Source organism: Phocoena phocoena, chromosome 8, assembly GCF_963924675.1.
Source record: "Phocoena phocoena chromosome 8, mPhoPho1.1, whole genome shotgun sequence".
Lineage (NCBI taxonomy): Eukaryota > Metazoa > Chordata > Mammalia > Artiodactyla > Phocoenidae > Phocoena > Phocoena phocoena.
Window position 1 is genome coordinate 14811806 of NC_089226.1, and position 24405 is coordinate 14836210.

Consider the following 24405-nt stretch of genomic DNA (forward strand, 5'->3'; position numbering starts at 1 on the left):
TATTGTGCTTTAAACACTATGTAAATAACCTTCAGTAATAAAGCATTACAATTATATAATTTGCTTTTATGCAAATCTAAAATTTTTACATAGCAGGTCACAGAAAACTGATGGGAATACATTTTATCTTCACTGAAAAATTTTCTTAGAGGCAGCCTGGAAGTCAATAATGGATAGAATTAGTTTCTACTGGATAAATAAACCTGTATGAATTTCCACATTGCTTCAAATAACTGAGAATTGGGCACAACCAACTACTTAGTTTGGGGACTCTTTTGAAGGAACAGTATCACCTCTTCCATTTGATACTCTTACATTACCTTCTTAATAGAGAAAACTACCAGCTTTCAAGTCTAGTAAAGGGAGTTGAAAAGCGGAAAGTTATTAACTTTCCCAAAAGCTGAAGCACATTTTCGTTCCTCTCTTGCTTTCATTAAATATACATAGATTCCAGGAGAATAGGTTGACTAATGATTAGAGCAGGGTACCATCCCATCTCTTTTCCAGAAGAATGTGACACCATCTCTTCATTTCACTTCAAGCACTTCCTCACTGTTCCAACCAAAAGTGGCACAACTCTCAGCTCCTTTTTGTAATGATTTCATCATTGCCACTGTCAACAGCAATTTAATAAACACCCAATTTAGGTAAGTACTGAACTGGATGCTGTTAATAGCTACACACACAATAAATGAACATGAACCAAACAGTCTTGAGGCACAAATTGACAGGAAGGCCTAATACATATTTATTCACAGACTGATCCTGTATGATCTCCTAGGTCCCTCTGAACTCTAAATTTATAGAAATCTATTCTGAGAGCATTCAAATAAAATAATCTGTAGGGAGTAAAAAGAACTTCTGGCTTAGAGTCAAGGGGATCAAGACGATTAAGTCCTGCAGAATTCCGTAAAAATAAATAGTAAGTTCTTCAAAGCCTGTCCGACTTCCTTTTCGAGCAAACGGGAATAATGAACTCCTACTTGAGAGTTAAGAATCGCTGACTTGAAGTGAGCAAGTCCAGGTGTGGCTCTGGAAAGAAGCCACGTTACTATGGCAACTTCGAATCGCCATTTTAGGTCTTCTCGCGGCCTCCCGCCCTCGCGTCACTTCCGGTGTTACCTGTGTGGTTACAGGGAGCCGTAAACAAGGTGTGCAAACTTCTGGAGAGCTGTCGGGATGCTGCAGAGCGGGGCGGCTGGAGGCCGTGGCTGTGCTCTGTGCCCACTGCTGGGCGTCCTATTCTTCCAGGGTGAGTGAGTCGGCGGCCGGCTCGGTCGCACTTCCGGCCGGGGGCTTAGGGAAGATGGTCGCTTTTCCGGTTCCGGTGGGGGGTCTCAGGAAAGACCCTACTGCGCTTCTGGGAAGGAAGGAAGCGGGAGGGCGTGGGGAGGTTGTTCTCTTCTCGTAATCAACACCCACTGAGGGGTGTCGGTAGCCCGTCCGTACTTTCCTGAGCCCCTGGCAGCTCGATCACTGTGCGTTGTATTGTGGTGATGGCACGGCTAGATAGAATCACGGAGGGCACTGGGTTTGGGGGCGTCCGGTGTTGTCTTATGAGTTATCAGTGGTTGACTCGGCTGTGGTTTTGTGGGCCGTATATCCTGATTAGGAAAGGACAATTCTAGTCTTCAGTAGTTGCAGTAATTTTGGGAAAGAAAATGATGACTGTTGGTAATTTTTTTTTTTTTTTGTAGGTGATTGTCAGGGCTTATGAAGTAAAACGTTTATGAGTCACAGAAAGGATGTGCTTTGATTTCATTGTAACAGAGATGCATGTGTTGAGGAAAAGAAACTGCTCTGGTATTTTAATAACAGTTGTTGTTTTTTTTTAATACAAGAAAGGGAATATCAATTCTGTTAAGATTTTAATCTATTAACCAATATCAGAAGTATAGTATTCACACTATCACATAATCTTAAAATTTGGATAAGTTTTGCTTTCATGCAATTTTCAAGTTGCATAAATTTCAGTCAACCTAATTACCTTCATTTAGGGTGCAATTATTCCCTGGATTTGTGTGAGTGTGTGTGTATGTGTGTGTGTGTGTGTGTGTGTGTGTGTGTGTGTGTGTCTTCCCCAGGAAATCATATGTTAGTAGAGCTAGCATAGGAGTGTATTGTTAACTTCATAAAATTTCCCTGTGGGTAATGGGAATTTCTGAAGGGGATCTTTGATATAAAGGCTTCAGGTGTGCTAAGTCTCAGCAGGTAGGGCTAGGGAGTTTTAATTTATTTGATGACTAGTATTTATGCTGCCAGCATACTCCCTGATCCCTCCCAGCTGCCTGTGTCATAACAGGTGTCCAGTTTTTCAGCTAAATTATTTTGCAATATACTATTTAGGCAGACCTACTGTCACTCCAAATAATCCTAAATTCTTTTCCAATATACCGTTTAGGCTGAACTACTGTCACTCCAAATCATCCTAGTTTCCTCTCTCTGTCTGTCTGCCTGTCTCTCTCACACACACAGAGAAATGTTCAAATATTGTCCTACTGAAAAAAAATTCTAGAAATGGTGGGTGGTTTCACAAACTTGATGTCATTTCACACTGAAAACTGCCCATCAGTTCAGCAACCAAATAATTCAAATGTTAAAAGTTGAGTCTATGATCTGTATGTATTTGTTCATTTATCTTTTGCCTAACCCCCCCCCCCCAAATCCCGGCTTTATTGAGATATAGTTCACATGCCGAACAATTTACCCATTTAAAGTGTACCATTTAGGGAATTCCCTGGTGGTCCAGTGGTTAGGACTCCTTGCTTCCACTGCAGGGGGTCATGGTTTCGATCCCTGGTTGGGGAACTAAGATCCCTCATGATGCACAGCATGGCACGGCCAAAAAAAAAAAAAGGCGTACCATTCAATAGTTTTTAGTATATTCACAGTTGTGCAATTATTATGACAATCAGTTTTAGAACATTTTCTTCATCCCAAAGAAACTCCATAGTCATTAACAGTCACTCATTCTTTCCTCCCCCCCGCCCCTGGCAAACACCAATTTACTTTCTATTGCTGTGGATTTGCCAATTCTGCACATTTCATAGAAATGGAATTGTACAATATGTGTTCTTTTGTGACTAGCTTTTTTCACTTAGCATGTTTTCAAGGTTCATCCATCTTTGAGGGGGTCTTTTGTTTTGAGTCTCTTAGGTAACAGACTTTGGTTTCATACCAGTTTATTTGCCTTTCCTCTTCATATTTAGGACCCATTAAATTATTAACTTGTTTGAATTCTTCCTAAGTTATAAGTATGGTCCTGCTATATCAGTTGTCTAAGTATGTAAAACCAGTAGATTAACAAGCCTAGGGCTCTTACACTTTTCTCTTTTCCACTTGAGTGTGCAATTTTATGAATCAGTTTGACAGATTTGTATTTTGGAAAATTGGGTGTATAAAATTGGGAGTTTTTGTCATTTTTTCCATTTCTTCCATGTATAAAATTACTTATGGTTAAATGTGATCTTCTTGTTTTCCTCCCAGATTAAATTTTTTTAAATTATTATAATTATTTCTATAGTTGGCTGTTTTTACCTGGCAAGAATGCTTTTTCCCTCTGGGGAAGAGATAAATATCCATTAGCACATTAGGCCTAGGATGAAAGTTTCTGAATGAATGTAACATTGGATTGATATTTTTTTCTTCTTATTTTACTTTTTGAGTGGAAGAGGAAAATTATTTTATATCCATTGATTTTAGAATACTTTTAATTTCAGTAAAACAGAGAAAAGTGCTTATAAGTGTACAGCTTAATGAATTTTCAGAAACTGAACACCCCTGGGCAACCAGCACCCAAATCAGCATGTAGATTGTTACTGGCATTCCAGAAACTTTCCCTGTGCCTCCTTTCAGGCATTCTTCCTTCTCCTCCAGGGGGAACCAATATCCTGATGTATAGATTAGTAGTGTAGATTTGTTTAGTTCATCCATGGATGTTATGGTTACTTTTCTGTAACTATATATTTAAGACCTGCTTATCCAGTGTTTAGATTTCAGTGAAGTGACTTTACATATTGATAACTTTGTGGCAAAATTATGTTCATGAATATGGAGTTTATATAAAGAAGGAAGAAGCTGCTAGTAGGTAGTTTGATTAAAGGTGTACTTGCTGTAATTCAGTAACCAAAATTTGCTCAAAACTTGTAATTTTTATGCAACAATTTTTGTTTTATAAAAGGAAACTCTTGGTTTGGTTCAGTTGAATAAATATTACTGAGCATCCATAATGTGCTACGTTCTATTTCAATGAGCTTAGGGTCTATCGAAGAAGACAGACAAGTCAGCAGATAATTTTAAAATCTAGTACTAAGAGAGAAATGCACTAGAAACCATGGCATCACAGAGGAAGTGCCCTTAATCTGCCAAGAGGATACAGGGAAGACTTCCTGGAGGTGTCTCCAAAGTTAAATCTGAAAGAAGGATAAGAGTTAGTTAGAGAAAGGGAATGAGGAAAATTCCAGACATAGAGAAGAGCATAAACAAGGCATGGAGGTAACTTTCCAAGAAAATTTTCTGAAACTTACTTTGATTAGATTAACTTAAATCCCGTGTTGACCCCAAATATATCTCTGTGGTCAGGAGAATGGTGTGCTGGAGCTACCTCCTACTGGCTCTCAAGAGCCAATCATGCACATGTCTTCCTAACTCAGCATTCAGAGACTTTTACCTTCATAGCTTGAAATTAGCCATGGTGGGAGTATTGGTACCACAGAAATTGTCAAAGCTACATATTTGGGTTTTCTATTTTTTAGCTGTTCACCAGCACACCTCTGGATGTAATGATTAGTTTAGGCCAATCTGAGTTACCTTCCAGAGCTGGGAGTAGGGTCTCATTATTCTTGGTTTGCTCCTCTCTCACCAGATCCATTCACTTCTCTTCTCTGTTTTGCCTACTCCCTGGAAAGCTGACCTATAAACCACATCCTCCAGGCTCCCGTCCTCTGGGTTCCAGTTAGGTTTGGTCAGTGGGAGGCATTGGCAGGAGATTGGAGGGCAGGAGGAGAAAGACATTTTTCTTCCCTGCTCCCTCTCTGTCATGGTGCCATGGTTGATAGTGGCTATGCTCCTCTGTGGCTACAGCTTCTGTCAAATGGCCCACAGATCCACCTCTTACCAGGCTTCAGTAACACCATTTCCTCCCTTTGCCCCTTCAGGCGTGGAGTGGTAAAGGCTTTGTGCCTTTGTTGGCTTCCTTGTTGCTGAGAAAAAGTCCCTTTGAAAAGTGACCCACACACTTTTCAAAGTTTTAGCTGATTTTGCCTTCTGTTTCCTGCCTGGACCCTGACAGAGGCCTCTACCCCCAAGCTCATGGGCTATGTAGGAAAGGGTGGATATCTAAAGAAAATCTGGGTATTGTCAGGAAAGGAGATGAGGGGAATGGATATTGAGCTGGTAACAAACAAGAGTTCACTACCTTCAGTTTGGGTTCCTGTGGTGGTGATAGTCAAGTGGGTATATCCAGTAATATTTGGACACTCAGAGGCAGGTCATGGCTAGCAACATAGTTCGGGGAATCATTAGCCTATTAGTGGTTGTGAAATCTATAAAAGTGGGTAGGATTGTCCAAAGAGAACATGTTGAAAGAAGGACCATGGGCTCAGGGTGGAACTCTGAGGAACACCAGTGTTTAAGGAATGGGTAGGAAAGGAGGAACCTTAGAAAGAGATTTGATAGAAACTAGCAGAGATGTCGAGTGTGTGCGTGTGTGTGTATGTAACACAATCAGTGTGGAGAATTGGTTGGAGGGAGACTAATGAGATTCTGATTTATAACTCTAATCCATAGTTCTTTTTTGCTATAAAGCAGGGTTGGCAAACTTTTGTAAAGGGCCAGATAATATTTTAGGCTTTGTGGGTCACACGATCTCTGTTGCAAGTATTCAACTTTGCTGGAGTAGCACAAAAGGAGCCCTAGACAATATATAAATGAATAAAGTTGGCTGTGTTCTAATAAAACTTTATTTATAAAAAGATGTTGTGGGCTAGATTTGGCCCATGGTCCATAGTTTGCCCATCCCTGCCCAAAACCAACTGCCCCCTTGACATTATCCCTTGAATATCTCAAAGGCACCTTAAACTTACCCCAAATCAAACTCATGTTCTTCCCTGCCAAGCCTGGTACTTTTCTAGTCTTTCCTGTGTCAGTGAATGGTATCACTAAGCCAGAAATATGGGAGTCATCCTCAATGCCTCTCTTTCCCAAACATTCCACATATGATCTAACACCAGTTCTTGCTGATTTTACCTTGTATTGTTGTCTTCCTAGTTCTCTCCATGTCCACTGCCACCAACTTAGTTCAATCTTTCCTTATTTCTCACTTGACTATTGTAGTAGCTTCCTAAGTAATCTCTTTATATATACTCTTAGTGCCTCCTAATCGTCTTCCCTAGAGTGAGGTTTTAAAAATGCAAACTTCTTCATGCCCCTTCTCACTCAGTCCCATACTTAAGTATTTTCCATGGCTTCCCATTACTCGAATAAGGACCCAAATCTCTAAGGTCCTGCCTGAACTAGTTTCTGCTTACCTCCTAGCCATGTCTCAGTCTTCTCTCTCATGCTCTTTGTGTTGCTACCATTCTGCCTTTTTTTCAGTTCCTTGACTGACTGTGCTCCTTCCTGACACAGGACCTTTGCATACGCAGTATCCTCTGCCCGGAATTCTCCCCCTCTCCTCGCCTTGTTATCCTTGCTTCAGAACTCAACTCAAAAGTAACTTTTTTCAGGCAAGCTTTCATTAACCACTCCCTGCTCCCCTATCATAAGCGCTACAGTTCTCATAACCACTCTGTCTTTTCTTCACAGTGCTTATCAGAGTTTGTAATTATACATTTGTCTTTATGACTGTTTGATTAGTGTATTGAACTTCTGCTGCATTTTAAGCTCCAAAACAGGGAGTGTATGTATTTTGCTCACATTTAATCCTGAACTTAGAGGGTGGCACAAAACAGACGCTCAATAAATCTTTGTTTGAAGAATGAGTGAATGAATGAGTGTATCATCCTGGAAGCCTTGAGACAGAGAAGGTCAAGGAGCAAACAGTTACTGCTGCAGAGGAATCCAGTAAAATCAGGAGAGAAAACTGCCTATTGGAGTTTTTGTCCCTTTGATTTTGCTGTTTTAAGACAATAATGCCTTTTACTAGAAGTGGTAGTGGAGTCCAAATTGTGCTGTAGGGGTCCAGAAGTGGATGGGAAGGGAGGAAAGGGAGACGTCAGATATAAACAACTCTTTCACAAACTTGGCTTAGGGTAGAGAGGGCAGTAGTTGGTAATGAGTAGGATTACAGGGTTAAGGAAAATTCGTTGTTGTTTTGTTTTATTGTTATATATTTGTTTTTACAGGTGGGAGAGAATTCTGTGTATTTAGAGGCTGAGGGGAGAAAGCCCCTCTTGAAAGGGAAATGTTGAAGATAGTAGAGAGGGTTTTTTTTCTTCTTCTTCTTTCTTCCTGGAGCAAGGCTTGGAAGGGAGGGATCCAGGCAGAGAAGAAGGGCTTGACCTTGCGTAGAAAAAGGGACACCACATCCTTTCAGATTGGAGGTAAGAATGGGTGCAGACGCAGGAAGATATGTGACTAAGCAGTTTGTATGGCTTCAAGTTCCTTGAAGAAGAGAGACATTTTCTTCTGAGAATGAGGGGTTTATAGGTTGCACAGAGGATAAAAGAGAATGGCAAAGTTTGAGGAGTCAGAAAGCGGAGATGACCAAGGCTGGTTAAAGAGTCATCATGCCTCATTAAGGACTTAGCTGTGGATGGAACTGATGAATTTCTTATGGTAACTATCGGTGCAGTGGTGCGATTTTTCTCCTTCAGCGCACACCAGCCATAGTCTAGAAGTGGTCATCTAGGGCTGAGCTTTTCCTGATTCTGTTTAATGGAAAGGTAGGTGTCTGGGGGATTTAAGAATGTTGAAAATACTGTAAGAATGGGGATATGAAGAGAGTGGGTGACTAATAAGCACACTTTGTTCCTACATGAGAACTTTTGGTGACCTGTCCACCTCTTTCTCTGCCTTCTCCCTTCCCTCTGACTCTTGCTCTTAAGGTACTTCAATTTAATGGAGGAAATCGTCTTTACAAATTGAGTGCAAGCAATGGTATATGTGCTTGAGTAGCATTATGTACTAAACGTTATGTGAAAATTGAAAAATAGTAACAAACTGCATCAGAGAATTTGGGAAGGCATCACAAGGGGGGTGATATTTGAGATGGGTTTTGAAGGGCGTGAGTATTGGGGATGTGGTTACCAGGCAGGATTGGTAGGGATGGGGAGAAACTTCCAGATAAAGACATATTCAAAGAAAGTCACAGTGGCATGAAGGACATAGTAAATTTGGGAAATGGCAGGACATTCTGGGCATAGTGAAGGGGATGGGATGGGTAGGTGGGCAGAGTAGCAGAAGTTGGGGGCCAGATTGGCACTATTTAGATTTTATGTTATAGCCCAGTAGAGAATTACTGAAGGTTTTTGAATATTTGTGGTGTTCATTTTAATGATAATAGTTAACATTTATTGAAAGTTTCAGTTTCAGGTACTATCCTAAGCATTTTATGTGTTACCTTCGTTAATCTTATTAGATCCTCACAGCGACACAATGAAGTAGGTCTTTTAATTATTCCCACTTACCAAGTGAGAAAATTGAATCTTGGACAGGTTAGGTAACTATGATCAAGGTCTCACAGCCAGAAAGCAGCTGGGCTAGAACTCAAGTTCAGGTCTGTCTAATTCTAAATCTAAACTTTAAAGTCTCTTTGCTATACTTATGTTTTAGGATATATAAAGAGTATATAAGGGATATATATCCTTTATATATAAAGGATATATAAAGAGTATGGGGAGTGTGAAGATTATCCATTCATTTCTGCCTTTCTTTTTTTTTTTCCTTTTTTGCGGTACGCGGGCCTCTCACTGTTATGGCCTCTCCCGTTGCGGAGCACAGGCTCCGGACGCGCAGGCTCAGCGGCCATGGCTCACGGGCCCAGCCGCTCCGCGGCACGTGGGATCTTCCCGGACCGGGGCGCGAACCCGTGTCCCCTGCATCGGCAGGCGGACTCCCAACCACTGCGCCGCCAGGGAAGCCCTCTGCCTTCCAGTTTTTAGAGCTTTATCTTAAGTCATGAGTAAGGTGGGTCAGGAGTGAGGGCTTAGGAGAGAGTAGGGATTGAGGGATGAAGGCTTTCCAGGCAGAGGAACAGCATTTGCAAAGGCATAGGAGGAATAACAAGTTTAGCATGGCAAAGTCAGAGAGGATGTCTTGGATGAACCAGAGGTAGTCCTCATCTTTGGGATGGTCATGGTCAGATTCTTAGTAGAGTTGTGAGCTCAGTCTTGGTCTCCTGCTTTTTTTTTTTTTTTTTTTGGTCTCCTGCTTCTAAGAGGAATGTGAACAGACTGGATTGTCTAGAGAGGAGCAAGAAACATGATTCAAAGCAGCAGAGGTAAAGTCAGTGCAAATGATGATTCATAAGTATGTCTCTGCCAGGAAAGTTTGAGAGACTAAGGACAGAACTAAAGAGGTGTCAGTAACAATGATGAAGCTATCTAATGTGCATTGAGCACTTACTCTGGGTTAGGTAGGCTTCTTAGTGTGGTACACGTTTTAATTCATTTATCCTTCACAGTGACCTTCTAAGGTAAATGTTATTATTATCATTCCTACCAGGATGAGAAACTGAAGAAATCAAGTAAACCTACGAAGGCCACAGAGTCAGCAGGTGATAGGGCTGGGATTTGCGTCCTTTCTCAACCAGAGGGACTGCTGTTTTCCAGGATGGTGTGTGGGTTTGCTCTCTTCTGAAACCTTGCTGCTCTGTTTGCCTTTGGCCTGCCAGGTGAATCATGGCTCATTGTAGTGGAGAAGGAAGCAGGAAAAACAAAGTGCTGGTGGCTTACTTTCCAAAAAAATGGCTCCCTAATGGAAGAGAAATTTCTACCACTGTTCTGTGAAAGCAGAGGGAATGGTCAGAAGAAAGTGCCAACTCTTTTGGGGGAGACGGGATGTCAAAGTTGGATATACGAGGGGACTTCCCTGGTGGCAAAGTGGTTAAGAATCCACCTGCCAATGCAGGCGACACGGGTTCGATACCCGGTCTGGGAAGATCCCACATGCCGCAGAGCAACTAAGCCCGCAAGCCACAACTACTTGAGCCTGCGCTCTAGAGCCTGCGCTCTAGAGCCTGCGAGCCACAACTACTGAGCCCACGTGCTACAACTACTGAGCCCACGTGCTACAACTACTGAAGCCCACGTGCTACAACTACTGAAGCCCATGTGCTACAACTACTGAAGCCCACGTGCCTAGAGCCCGTGCTCCACAACAAGAGAAGCCACCGCAATGAGAAGCCAGTGCACCACAACGAAGAGTAGCCCCCACTGGCTGCAACTAGAGAAAGCCCACGTGCAGCAACAAAGACCCAATGCAGCCAAAAATAAATAAATAAAATAAATAAATTTTTAAAAAGTTGGATATACGAAGTGGTTTTGGAAAGAGGAAGTCTCTAAAGAGTTTAAAAATGATATCTTATTTTTACATTTTAAAATGCATTAAATTGTAAATTTAATAAACTTTCCTCCCCATGATTTACTTTTAATGGATGAGTGATTCATTAACGAGCCTTAAGAAAGGGAAAAATAAAACAAAACTAGATAGAACCTTGGGGTAGATTTATAAAAATTATTTTTTCTTTGAAAAAAAATTCCTATTCTTGTTTTCTACTCTTATTTTGCTGGTGGTTGAGGCAGTGATAGCTTCAGGTTACAGTCGTGCTGTACTTGGGGTAAATCCCTCAGACCACAGCAACTGCCATATTCCTGGAGTATAAGTGTGTCAAGGGAGTGGGTGGTGTTGCCTTTTAGCCTTCTGTGTGCTGACCCGCTTGGTTGTAGTTAATTTATCCACAACTCTGTATTTGGAAAAAGTGCTGATGTGACCAGGTTTTAAATTTTTACCCAAACATTCATTCTATGATTTAATATCGTAAAATGACAAAAATACCACCCTTGATTAATGCAGATATCTGCTCCTTATCCTTTTGGGTCTGCCTGAGAAGACATTTATTGCTACAGCTTTCTGATGAGAGCCCTAAAAGTGATAAATAGTGTTTCTAGGGCTTCCCTGGTGCCGCAATGATTAAGAATCCGCCTGCCAGCGCAGGGGACACGGGTTCGAGCCCTGGTCCGGGAAGATCCCACATGCTGTGGAGCAACTAGGCCCGTGTGTCACAACTACTGAAGCCCTTGCACTCTAGAGCCCTCGAGCCACAACTACTGAGCCCACGTGCCACAACTACTGAAGCCCACGTGCCTAGAGCCCGTGCTCCGCAACAAGAGAAGCCACCACAGTGAGAAGCCCGCGCACCTGCTCGCTGCAACTAGAGAAAGCCTGCGCACAAAAACGAAGACCCAATGCAGCCAAAAATAAATAAATTAAAGAAAGAAATAAAAAAATAGAGTTTCTATATTGTTCACTCACGTCTATGTATTCCACCCAGTGTACACATTTTAAATGTTTGGGCTTGCTTTGATTAGGTGTTTACATCGTCCTTTCCCTGGAGATTAAAGCAGATGCCCATGTCCGGGGTTATGTTGGAGAAAATATCAAGTTGAAATGCACCTTCAAGTCAACCTCATCTATCAGTGACAAACTCACCATAGACTGGACATATCGACCTCCAAGCAGCAGTCGCACAGAATCAGTAAGTGTATAATTTTAAGGATATTTCTTTGAGCCTTCTGTGGTCAACAGCTCTGGAATCCTTTTATTTTAATGTCACAGGTACACCTTAGGCCTTCTCATCTTAAAATAGAAGATGAGCTTCTATTAAATAGAAGGAGATGAGCTTCTACCCTATATCACATTCATCTGGTCATATAGGGCTTTTTCTTCTTCTGTGTAAGAATCTTGCAAATAAGCTATAGGAAAAACAGTCAGAAACTCAGAGGAAATGTGGTTTAGTTTTGTTTCTCTTTTGTTGTTTCTTTTTGCTTGGCTTCATAGCTTGAGTTTCAGATTTGTTGTACTAAAAAGGGTACCTCCAGGCTGTTGGACAGAGAAATTCTATAGGTCCCAGTCTTAGACATCCTTTTGCTCAAAGCTGCTCATTTCCTGTCATGTGAAGTTGTCTCAGTGGGTGTTTCTGTTTGTATATCGGTACTTGTAGATTTATCTTGGCATCTTCTCCCAGTGTGTAAACATCTGCACTGATTTATACAGCTCCCTTTGAAGGAAATTATAGGGCACCTTATGTTGATGACAGATGCTGTTGATGACAGATGGTCTTGCAATATTAGAAGCAATATATTTTAATCACACAGATAAAACACATTTATGGCTCAAATCCCATTGCGGATGTCTAATTGAAGATGCAATGCTATTAAAAAACCCTTTTTCTGTACGCTTTCAGCAATATCCTAGGTCAGGATACTTTTTATCAAGAATGTGAATATCAGAGTGGCATGTAAGATTATATTTTTGAAAGTATCCTTGATTTGTTTATCCTGTTTCCTTCATTAGAAGTACTTTCTCTTTGATTTTAATGTATAAGCTTTGGATTTTGTTTTAGGAACCATTATGGAATGCCATGTAGCATCTCTCAGTAACTACAGTAGGTGCTCCAGTTGTCCTAGTGAAGGTGGCTCCAGTGAGCTAGGCTGTATTTGTGGTCCCTTTTTCTCCCTTCCTTCCTTTCTTCCTTCCTCCTTCCCTCCCTCCCTCCCTCCCTCTTTCTCTTTCTTTCTCTTTCTTTGTTTCTTTCTCTCTCTCTCTTCCTTCCTTCCTTCCTTCCTTTCTCTCTCTCTCTCTCTCTCTTTCTTTCTTTCTTTTTTTTCTGAGGTAAACTTTTATTTCTTGGCTGACAGAACTTGCAGACCCATGCTCCTCCCAGCACATTTTATCCTGCCCAAGCAGCGGCAGTCTAGTCCAAAAGGTGCCATGGCCAAAGGGGCTGGGGAGTCACCTCCCATTCCAGGCTGGAGGAGTGGGGGGCTTGGGGATACTCCCCCACAAACCTTTGCCAGCAAGAGGCCATGAGTCACCCCAACCCCAAATCCTGCATTCTGGTAGGAGGTGGCAGTGCCTCCTTCCAGCTCTCCAAACCTGAGAGGGGCATGCATGACCAGACAGGGCAGGACACATACCCCCACCTCCAGTAATGGCAGTCTCCAACACCGGCCTCTGCTCAGGTTACAACCCCAGCCCCCATCCCAGGGCAGCAGAGATCTCTCCTCCTCCTTGGTCCTCAGTGATGGATGGAGCCCTCCACACCAGGCAGAACAGAGGCAAAGACGGAAGTAGCGGCAGTGGCGGGGAAGGAGCAGGCACCGAGACTGGTGGCACAGGGGCCCAGGGCTCTCCCGAAGTCAGGGCAAGCTGTCTGTCCAGGCAGCTCTGGGGCTAGACACTCGGTGAGCGTAGTTGGCTGTGATACGGGTGCTTGGACACCTTTCTGTCCTGATGCTATAGCTGATACTTGTCTTTGGCTGCTGCCCGCTCCTTGGCATCAAAATACCAGACAATGACGGCGTACTTGGTGGCATGGGCTGGTTTCACCTCATGGGGGTTCCGCCGATCAGACCAGAAAATGAGCAGCCGGTCAAAGAGTGGCTCAATGTTGGCTATCACAGGACGGCCCTCAGGGAACATCTGCAGCAGGCCGCCATGCACCTTGACGTCCCAGTTCTGATTCAGGTAATAGATGCAGCACCCATCGCCATACGGATTGTTAACGTGTCTCACGTACCCCAGCCCGTTACCTGGGTAACACGCCACATGGCCTTGGTGCGCCCATTGATGATGTAGCTGCCCAGCCTCCCAGCACAGTGGCAGATTACAGCATCCACGTGGGCCACGAGGGCACCGATGCTTCGGCAGCCTGGCTCATGGCCTTCCACCCAGGCGATCTGCTCCCCACGGATGCTGCATGGCAGGATAGCCCACTGGCTCATCACGCAGGCGCCTGCCCCGCTTCAGGGCCTCCACCTCTGCCAGCACTCGGCCACCTAGTGCCGCCCCCAGGAAGCTGTCCTTGACGCAGATGCCATAGTACCGCATGCAGGGCACAATATAGCCCAGGGCCAGGCGCTCAGGTGCAGTGGGCAACACCTCCTCCCTCAGCCCGGCGCTGGCCTCACCGCTGCCACTGCTGCAGCCCTCCCCCTCTGCCTCACCTCCCAGTTCTCCTGCCCGGCCCAGGGCCGCTTGCTGGGGGCGGGGGCATCCCCACCATCCTCTGCCCATTTCCCTTTGGGGGCCTCGGCCGGGCGCCCTGGGCTGCCAGTCGCTGGCACCCCTTGGTGACCAGTGCCCCATCACCGTCACTCCGCAGCGGCCGCAGCTCGCCGTCATCCTGCCCACCGAAGCCCTCCTGCAGGGGGCTGGTTGTGGTGGAAGTAGCTGTGGCTCTGGGGGTCCCACTCCCCGCCGAGGCCTCACCAGGCGCTCCCGGACGGTGGTAGGAGGACAGCAGGGGACAGGGCAGGTAACTCTCCACCCCCATCCTGGCCCTGCTAGGCTCCAAGGGCTCTGACACCGAACCTGGCAACTGAGGGAGAGCCTGACTCAGGGGCTGCGGCTGGCGCGGGCTGTCCACGACAGCAGTGTCTTCATCCCTCGGGCGTGGAGGGCGCGGCCTAGGCCCCTGCTGCCTTCCTCCTCCTCCTCCTCCTCCTCCTCCTCCTCCTCCACTTGATGCAGCCGCGCGCCGGGCGGCTGGGCCTGGCGTGGGGCAGGATGGCGCAGGACAGGTGGCAGAGGCCTTTCTCGTGCCCTGGGGCTGCTAGCTGGTGCCCAAGTCCTCTGCTGTCCCTAGGGGCTTGGGGAAGGACCTGTCACGGTGGCGAGGTTTTTCCTCCGGCCTCGGCGCCGCCGTTTGTGCCAACCGCCCTGCAGCACAGCACGCCATTCCCCGCCCCACCACTTGCGACGCTCTGCCTGCCTTCCTTCCTTCCTTCCTTCCTCCCGCCCTCCCTCCCTCCCGCCCTTCCTTTCTTTCTTTCAACTTAAAAAAAAATTTTATATTGAAGCATAGTTGATTAACAATGTTGTGTTAGTTTCTGGTCCTTTTTTCTTTAGACTTAAAATAGGTCACTTTATTTTGAGTGGTCAGGAAACTATGGCTGGCTTCATATGGCTCTTCCTCCTTGGCCAAAAGTAGGACAGAGCAAACAGTGGGGATCTTCCTGGGGCAGAAGCCTTAAATGCAAACAGCAGTTCGCGTATGGCGCTGTTCTCTGTGAGGCTAGTCGGGAAATCGGCAAACTCATCCAAGTTGGAATTAGTGGACCCTTAAAGTTGCAACTATGTTGCAGTTACGTGTTCAGTCAGGATTCTGTCGAACTAATCAGTTAGCAGGATTGGAGTATCACTAGTTTAACTTGAAACTCACAGGTCGGATTAGCCTTGCAGATTCACAGCAGGCTTTGTTTTGTCAATAAGGAGTTTCAAACCCTTTTATACTGCTGCTGATAATCAGAGATAGGTATTCTTTAGCTCCCTCTTTGGAACATTCTACACATTTTATTATTTACTAATATCTGTATTTCCCACTAGATGGTAAATTCCACGAGAGCAGGGACTGTGCCTGATTGGCTCCCACTGTATCATTTTGCTTAATACAATGCCTAAGGGCACATAGTAGGTGTGCAGTAAATATTTGTTGAATGAATGCATGAACAAATGAACCAAGAAGTGATTCAGCATCTTCTCTGGGAAGTTGCTTTTCAAAATTCGGTGTTTGTAAGTGCCTGGGTTCTTAAGTGGGGAGGTACCAAGTAAGGAAAGAACTAGGAAAGGCTTGAATCTTGCATAAGAGAGAGAGAAAGATCATATTGTATTGTAGTGCTTGCCCAGCCTACCACCAAATATAATTAGGTGTTTTTGGTGATGAAATATATGATTACCAATCTGAAGTAGCATTGTTTTAATTCAATGTATATTCATTGAATGCCAATCATGCATCTGACTTGAGGTTTTTATTAATTGCCGAGATAGATAACTTGAGAGAGGCTTATGTTACAGCCTCCTGGTGATTTTGAGAATAAACAAAAATCTCCCCCTTCCCACTTATTAGCTGTGTGCCTTCGAGTAACTCATTTAATTTCTTGTTTTTGTCCTTGTTTCCCTTTCTGCCTGCTCCATGTATAGTTCAGTGTTGTTGTGAAGCTCAAATGAGTAAACGTATAGAAGTAGTTTGCACACTATAAAGTACCATATGGATTAGATGCCGCTTTAGCATAGGGTTTCTCAGCTTTGGCACTGCTGGCATTTTGATACAGATAATTCTTTTTTGTGGGGGCTGTCCTCTGCTTTGTATGATTTTCAGCGGTATCCCTGGCCTCTACCCACTAGAAGCCAGTAGCACTCCTCCCCGTTGAGACAACCAAAATTATCTCCAGATATTACCAAGTGTCTTGAGGGCAAAATTGCCCCTGGTTGAGAACTGCTACTTTAGGACTTGGGGGAGAATTTAAAAGGGGTTCAAGAATTAGGATCCCTGGATTCTTTCATCAGGCCTTTTTTTGGACAAGTTTTATTAGCCTGTCTTTTAATCTATAGGATGGAAGTGAACAAAACATAAAAAAAATTGTCCAACTGGGAAAACCCACTACACATTTGTATTTTATTTTGGACCTACTTAGCTTTACGTTTTCATTGCATTTTCCAAATTAACTTTTTTCTCATGGTGTTGCTTTCTTAGATTTTTCATTATCAGTCTTTCCAGTACCCAACCACAGTGGGCACGTTTCGGAATCGAATTTCCTGGGTTGGAGATGTGTACAACGGGGATGCGTCCATAAGCATAATCAACCCTACCATAAAGGACAATGGGACCTTCAGCTGTGCTGTGAAGAATCCCCCGGATGTGTACCATAATATTCCAGGGACAGAGCTAACAGTCACAGAAAGGGGTAAGCTAACTGCCACCAACCTTCTTCTGTAGTGAGTGCTCTCTGACTACTGTGGTGGTTTGTGGGGAGATCAGTGAGAAGCAAAACTACCTATCTTCATAAGCCGGTTGGTCACTGGGACATTCTGCCATTTTGAATTGTCTGAGGATGAGTTTTTTTACCTTTATTTTTTAAACTGACTTTTTTTTTCAAATATCGTCATAGTTTCTCCATTATCCTTTTAAAATTTTAATTTCAGGTGACCAGAGGTCTTGTGGAATGTATGGCAAACCCCTGAATAAATGGAGGGTTGCTGTCTGTGTGAAATAGAAGTCATTCTGGGTTCCCTAATGTGTTCATACCCTCAGTTATGAGACTGTGTTCTTGCCTGTTTCTTGAAAGGGTACCTCCTCTAAAGATGGAGGCAGCACATTTCTTTTATGTTGCAAAGAGCAACTGTTTCCTTTTAGTGTGAAACATGAGGAGAGTGGGTTAAGGGTTGACCTTTTTTTCTACACTATTCCCTGGTGACTGTTGAGTGGTCATTCTAGTCCTTATTTGAATTTGAACCAAAGATTTAGAGATTCAGAAATGACAAGGTATCTATGGTTCATTATAGATACCTTGTCATTTCTCAAATCTTTCTGTATGTCTCTCTCTCTCCCTCCCCTTCCTCTTTCTTTATTTTTTTAAGGAAACTCATAGGCTTCAAAGACATAGGAACGTTCATATTGCTGGTAGCAGTAGAAACTGGTATGGTTTTTCTGGAAGACAGTTTGGTAGTATAAATCAGATGCCTTAAAATTATATACCCTTTGATCCAGTAATTCCATTTTAAAATTTATTTTAAAAAATAGAGCTAAATATTTATATACAAGGATGATCATCATTATATAACTCATAGATTCAAAGAATTGGAAATAATTTGAATATCTAGCAATAGAAGATCGATTCAATAAATTATTTAATATGGTAGAATACTATGCAGCTTTTAAAAAAATCACACCTGGAAGGAAAACTTATGGAAAATATTTATAATATAGTATATAAAAAAGAGGCTAAAAGAAAAAAGAGGCTAGAAATAGTATGTAAACTATGATCAATACTTCTGAACACGTACTCTCCTCCCTATATTCAGACTCATACCCACATACTCCTAGAAAGAAGATTGAACGGGTAGATATTGACATATTGATCCTAGGGAGTGGGATTATGGGTAAATTTTAATTCTTCTTTGTCCTTTTGTGTATTTTCTACTGTTTCTACAATGAACTTATGCCCTTTGTAACCAGAAGAGATACAAGAGCAAATGTAAGACTATCTGGTGTCAAAGGAAGCACTTTGTGTGTCCCTCTCTTTGACCTCTTTTTCCTCCTCCAGGTTTTGGCATGATGCTGTCCTCCGTGGCCCTTCTTTCCATTCTTGTCTTCATTCCCTCAGCTGTGGTGGGTGTGCTGCTGCTGGTGAGAATGGGGAGGAAGTCTGCGGGGCTGAAGAAGAGGAACAAGTCTGGCTCTAAGAAGTCATCTATTGAGGTTTCAGCTGAGTAAGTCCAGCTGCAGTCCTGAGTAGTCAACCCTCTTCAGAGACCTGGCTTGTGGACAGTACCCAGGCTTCTGCGTCATGCCTTCCTTTCTTCCATGCTGAATTTAGTTCTGCTGAAAGGGAAATGTGTGGATGTTAATTTGGAGAGAGAGATGGAGGGATTGATAGCATAGTCCTAGTCTCTTTTTTTTTTTTTTTTGAAATGAGATTGTGTAGTGCTGTGGTTCTGAATATAAATTCTGAAGTGAATCTCTCATTCCTTCAAAAGGGACAGGAAATTCCAACAAGTCAGTTATTTTCCCCTTTTCCTTGTTTTGGCACTGAGCTGATGTCTCCTGACAGAAGTGCCTGAGCAGTGAGAGAGGCTTTAGAACAGCCAGGGAGAGCAAAACAGTTTAAATAAGTGAGAACTACCCTTGGTCAGCAGATGCTCTGAAGGGGCTAATTGGATTCTGGTTATCAAAAGCATTTGCCAGTGAGCAGGTGTGATCCAGTATTTTCCCTAAGAACAAATCCACCAAAAAGGTAACAGAAGTCTGCATAAAACCGTGTTGATTCTCCATTATCTATATCAGGGGCTCTTAACCTGGGGAGAGAAGTCTTACTTTGAGAGAGTCTAAAATCTTCTTTCTGTGTGTGTGTGTATGTGTGTGCGTGTGCACATTTATTTAATGGGAGTAACAGTGCCCTTTACAAGGAATCTGTGGCCCCACAAAAAGGCAAAGAACTCTTGGTAAAAATACTAGAACGTCTATTTCGAAGCATGGTCTAACAAGATCCTTTATGATCTAACCCTACCTAAGTCGCATTGTTTCTTGCCATTTCTTCTCATTTGCTCCACATTCCAACTACAGTGAGCCGTTGCCTTCTCCAAACATACTATACTCATTTAGACCTTTTTAAAAATTTTCAACATGCTTTCCTCTTACCTAGAATCCCCTCCCTCCTTCCCTTGTTTGCCTGGAAAACTCTTCCTTATCTTCCAAGACCCTGATGAAATGTCTGCTTCTCAAGAGTTTCCCTGACTCTTTCAGGGAAAACTGATCGCTCCCTCCTTTTTGCTGCCACAGCGGTTTGACCTTAACTCTATGAAAACATTTACCACATTGTATTCTAACAAAATGAGCTCAGGGGACCATGTTTTATTTATGTCTTTATCCCCAGCCCAGCACAATGCCTCTGTCATGGTTGGTGCTCAGTACATTTCTAAATGAACGATTGTGACTGGCTCCTATTTATTGAGCACTTACTATGTGCCAAGCACTGTGGTACCTGTTTTACATGTGCTTATTTTGCATTTACTCCTAACCATTACCCTTTAAGTGTAGCTGGCAATATCTGCATTTTGTAGATGAGGAAATAGGTTCCTGGAGCTTAAGTCATTTTCCCAGTCATCCTGCTGGTAAGTGGCAGAACTGAAATTTAAAAACAGACCTGTCTGACTTCAACGCTTGTCCTCTTGACTGCTCTACCATACTGAGGATAGTGATTGTTCACATTTGGGTTGTCCTCTTTCTACAGCGCTGACCAGGAGAAGGATGACTGCATGGCCAAGCTTTGTGTCCGTTGTGCCGAGTGCCTGGTAAGTCCATGCCATTTCTTCTGTTCACTGTTCATGCTTCATTTTCCTGCTTAATGAATGGAATCCTTCACCTTCAGAGGCAGCAGAGGATATGCAGATAGGTCTAAAGCAAAGTACGAACCAAGGTCTTTCCCCAAAGCATTTTGGTCTCAGGGGACCCCCACCAATTCTAAACATTATTTTATTTTCTGTCTTATGGGCAGAGAGTGGTGTCCTTAGGTTAGGGAAGGGGATTGCGTAGGCAGCCTCTGCTGACTGACAGGGAACATCCTGAAAGAGGAGTGTCCTATGCTGCTGAGGTCATACTAGGAGACCTGGCTGGACTGGCTGAACCTAAAACCCTGAATTGAACTTTTCTTCTGAGCCTCAGTTTTCCCCAGTGATATAAACTTTTAGGTGACTCGATGGCGTTTGTCAGTAAGAAATACCCATGTTGCAAGGCTTGAGCTTTGATTTACATTTCAGAAAACTGTCATCCCTCCCCCTTTGGGTGCTTGCTGTGACTGGTAGGCTTGTGTGCTGTTCCAGGATCCTAGGAGGGAGAGAGACTCTCTGATGTGGTACTGTTGGAAACAGGTCAAAAGCAACTCATGATCTAATACAAAGCATACCTGTCATGTCAGGGTTTAAACTTGAGCCTTCTTTGTACTTACTGCCAAACTCAGCACTTGGCCGGATGACCACAGCCCAATTACTCACCACAGTGTTCCTTTTTCTCTTTCTCTCACATACTTGAGTATTATAGGTAAGATGAGAGAAAGGTGGATAGGATCTAGTTCCAACCCTTTGGGATTTGAATATTTTTAATAACAAAAAATAAGCTAATGTCCTGAAATGAATACAACATTATTAATCAACTATACTCCAATATAAAGTAAAAATTAAAAAACAAAGAAAAAAGAATCACTTTGCTGTACACCTGAAACTAACGCAACATTGTTAATCAACTATACTCCAATATAAAATAAAAATTTTAAAAAGTAAATAAAAAACGAAATAAGCTAATGTTCATAAGATTATTGTCCACATTTCAGATATTGATTTGTTCAACAGTTATTCTTTGAGCATGTATCTGACATGCCCCAGCTGTGATTTTAGGTACTTAGAAAACAACAGTGAACAAAACTGACAAAAATCCCTGCCCTCAGAAGAAATTACATTCTTTCCATTCCTGGAAAACTCATCGTCTGAGACACAGTTGAAATGTTACCTTCTCTTAAATTGGGTACAAACAATAACAAACTAAATCTTTTAAAAATTAGTAAAATAGATAGTATGTCAGATTGTGCTTAATGCTGTAGAGAAAAAAATAAAATAGGAAAGCGAGATGGAATGGCTGGATAAGGGGGTATGATACCAAATAGGATGGTTGGGGGAGTTCCCTGGAGGTCCAGTGGTTAGGACTCTGTGCTTTCACTGCTGGAGCCCCGGTTCAATCCCTGGCCCAGAAACTAAGATCCTGCAAGCCACAAGGTGTGACCTAAATAAATAAATAGGATGGTTGGGGACACCCTCACTGAAATGATATTTGAACAAACACCTAAAAGTAGAAGCAAGCAACATGGCTATCATGGAGGAACATTTCAGGCAGAGGAAGTGGTTGGTGCAAAGTCTCTGGGGAGAGGCCATGATTGGCCTGTTCTAGGAGCAGCACAGAGGCCAGTGTGGCAGGAATGAAGCGAGCGAGGCAAAGAATAGTATTTCTTCAGAGAGATAATGTCGTATCTTATAGAACATTATAGTGATTGTAATCACCTAGAATTTTATTCTTTTTTTAAAATAAATTTACTTTATTTTATTTATTTTATTTTTGGCTGCGTTGGGTCTTTGTTGCTGCGCGTGGGCTTTCTCTGGTTGCGGCGAGCGGACTCTCCTCTTCGTCGCGGTGCACAGGCTTCTCATTGCGGTGGCTTCTCTTGTTGTGGAGCACAGCTCTAGGCGCGCGGGCTTCAGTAGTTGTGGCATGCGGGTTCAGCAGTTGTGGCTCATGAGCTCTAGAGCGCAGGCTCAGTAGTTGTGGCACACGGGCTTAGTTGCTCCGCGGCATGTGGGATCTTCCTGGACCAGGGCTCGAACCCGTGTCCCCTGCCTTGGCAGGCAGATTCTTAACCGTTGCACCACCAGGGAAGCCCTAGAATTTTATTCTTTTTTTTTTTTTTTTTTTTTTTTGCGGTACGCGGGCTTCTCACTGTTGGGGCCTCTCCCGCTGTGGAGCACAGGCTCCGGAGGCGCAGGCTCAGCGGCCATGGCTCACGGGCCCAGCCGCTCCGCGGCATGTGGGATCCTCCCGGACCGGGGCACGAACCCATGCCCCCCGCATCGGCAGGCGGACTCCCAACCACTGCGCCACCAGGGAAGCCCTAGAATTTTATTCTTAATGAAACAGAATCCACTGGAAGTTTTTGAGAAGAGAACACTTTGAACCGATGTATGTTTTAAAAGGATAATTCTGGCTTCTCTGTTGAAAACAGGTGGTGAGGGACCATGACAGAAACAGAGTGCAATTAAGAGACTTTAGCAATAATGCAAGTAAGGGAAGAGGGTGATGATTTGGACCAAGGTGGTGGTGGTGGTGGAGGTGGTGAGAAGTGGTTGTTTTCTGGTTACAGTTTGTAGGTAAAGCCAGAAGGACTTCTTGACGAGTTGCATGTGTGTGTGTGAAAGAATGAGAGGAGTTAAGGATAAATCCAAGGTTCTTGACTTGAGCAACTAGTAGAACAGAGTTGCCATTTTCTAATATGTACAAGCCTGTGAGTGGAACAAGCTTTAAGGGAGCTGAGTTTGGATATATTTAATTTGAAATACTTATTAAACATTCAAGTGGAGATGTGGAGTAAGCAATTGGTTATATGGGTGTGGAGTTCAGAAGAGAGGTCTAGAATGGAGATATAAATTTAGGAGTTATTCGTATATAGAGACTGGTAGAGATATTTCCACCGGGGAAATGAGAGTAGATAGAGGGGAACTCAAAGGACTGAGCCCTGGAGCTCTCCAAGGTTTATAGATGGGGGAGATGAGGAGAAATTATCAAAGGAGGCTGAGAAGGAATGTCCAGTGCGGTGGGAGGAAAACCTGGAGAGCGCTGTATCCTGGAAGCCAAATGAAGAAAGCGTTTCAAGGAAAAGAAAGTGATTAACTGTGTCAATTGTTCCTGAGTCAGGTCAAGTAAAATGAGAACTGAGACTTGATTACTGGATGATCTGGTAATGTGGAAGTCATTGGTGGCCTTGGCAAAAGCAGCTTCAGTGGAATAGTGGGGATGAAAGCCTGACTGAGGTAGGGTCAAGAAAGAATACAAAGAGATGTTTTGGTGAGAGTGGGTATAAATGACACTTTCACGGAGTTTTGCTGTGGAGGGATGCAGAGAAATAGGGCAGTAGGTAGAGAGAGGTGTGTGTCAAGACTTGCTCTTCTTTTTGCGATGGGAGAAATTACAGTACATTTGTATGCTGATGGGAACGAGCCAGTAGAAAATGAAAATTTGATGTTACAGGAGAGGGGGGAGGATTGCTGGAGTGACTTTAGGATCTAGTGCACCAGTGGAGATGTTGGCTTTAGATAAAAGCAGCGAGAATATACCCATACGAAGAGTAAGGAAGGCCAAGTAGGTGGGCCCAGATGCAGGTGGGTGGGTAAATATGATGGGAGCTTGCGGAAATTCCCCACTGACTGTTTCTCTGTTCCCAATGATGGGAGAAAATAAGGTCATCAGCTGAGAATGAAGTGAGCTGAAGGTGTTGGAGGTTTGGAGAAAGAGGGGAAGATATGAAAATAGTCATCTAGGAGAATAGGAGAATGAGTGGACTAGAGAAATGGGGTATGCCAGGTAGTACTAATGGCCTACTCGAGCTTAGAAATAATGAATACAAGTTTGAACAATAAAGATAAGAATAAGAATAATAGTGATAGTAGTTCATCATGAATGAGTGCTTACAAATTGCCAGGCACAGTGATGGAAACTGAGGTTTAAAGAAGTTAAATAACTTTACTCAAGGTCACATAGCCAGCAAGGGGTGGAGCTGGGATTGGAACCCAGAGGTAGACTGACTCCTAGCCTAAACTCCTAGCTACAGTCTTGCACATTTTGCTACAGACAGGCATGTTTTCATGTGTGTTGAGGTTTTAAAAAATAGTCACCAAGGAAAAGGGAACCCTTAGGGTTTCAAAGCAGAAATTAGCCCAATAGATACCAATTATAATGAAGTCCTGCGATGCTTCTTGGGAATTTAGGTGGGTTGAGTCAGTGCCATTTCACTGTTGATGTCTCCCCTAGCCAAGTTCCATTTGGGGGACCCTAACGTGTGGTCTTTGCCTGAATTCTGACTGTGCTTCATATACATGCCACAACTACTGTTCTTTCCCCTCCAGGATTCAGACTATGAAGAGACTTATTGA

The 24405-nt window shown here is 43.4% G+C and overlaps 1 protein-coding gene and 1 pseudogene across 2 annotated transcripts; one reads left to right on the forward strand and one right to left on the reverse strand.

Moving 5' to 3' along the window:
* Positions 1-1179: 1179 nt before the first annotated feature.
* Positions 1180-24405, forward strand: MPZL3 (myelin protein zero like 3). 2 transcript variants are annotated; one of them, XM_065883036.1, is made up of 6 exons: positions 1180-1252; positions 11529-11695; positions 16694-16904; positions 18264-18429; positions 19950-20010; positions 24379-24405. In XM_065883036.1, exons 1-6 carry the CDS (start codon positions 1180-1182, stop codon positions 24403-24405), a joined length of 705 nt encoding a protein of 234 aa, XP_065739108.1. The 2 variants fall into 2 exon arrangements, with proteins under 2 accessions (XP_065739108.1, XP_065739109.1); XM_065883037.1 differs by having other exon boundaries at positions 11565-11695.
* LOC136127432 (prolyl hydroxylase EGLN2 pseudogene) lies at positions 13238-14899 on the reverse strand (annotated as a pseudogene).

What these genes read in the sequence shown, in the direction of transcription:
- MPZL3 (XM_065883036.1), top strand. Translation starts at nt 1,180, where the DNA reads ATGCTGCAGAGCGGGGCGGCTGGAGGCCGTGGCTGTGCTCTGTGCCCA. An exon ending in GCTAACAGTCACAGAAAGGG is followed by an intron (nt 16,905 to 18,263) that starts GTAAGCTAACTG and finishes TTCCTCCTCCAG; the next exon opens with GTTTTGGCATGATGCTGTCC. An exon ending in TCCGTTGTGCCGAGTGCCTG is followed by an intron (nt 20,011 to 24,378) that starts GTAAGTCCATGC and finishes TTTCCCCTCCAG; the next exon opens with GATTCAGACTATGAAGAGAC.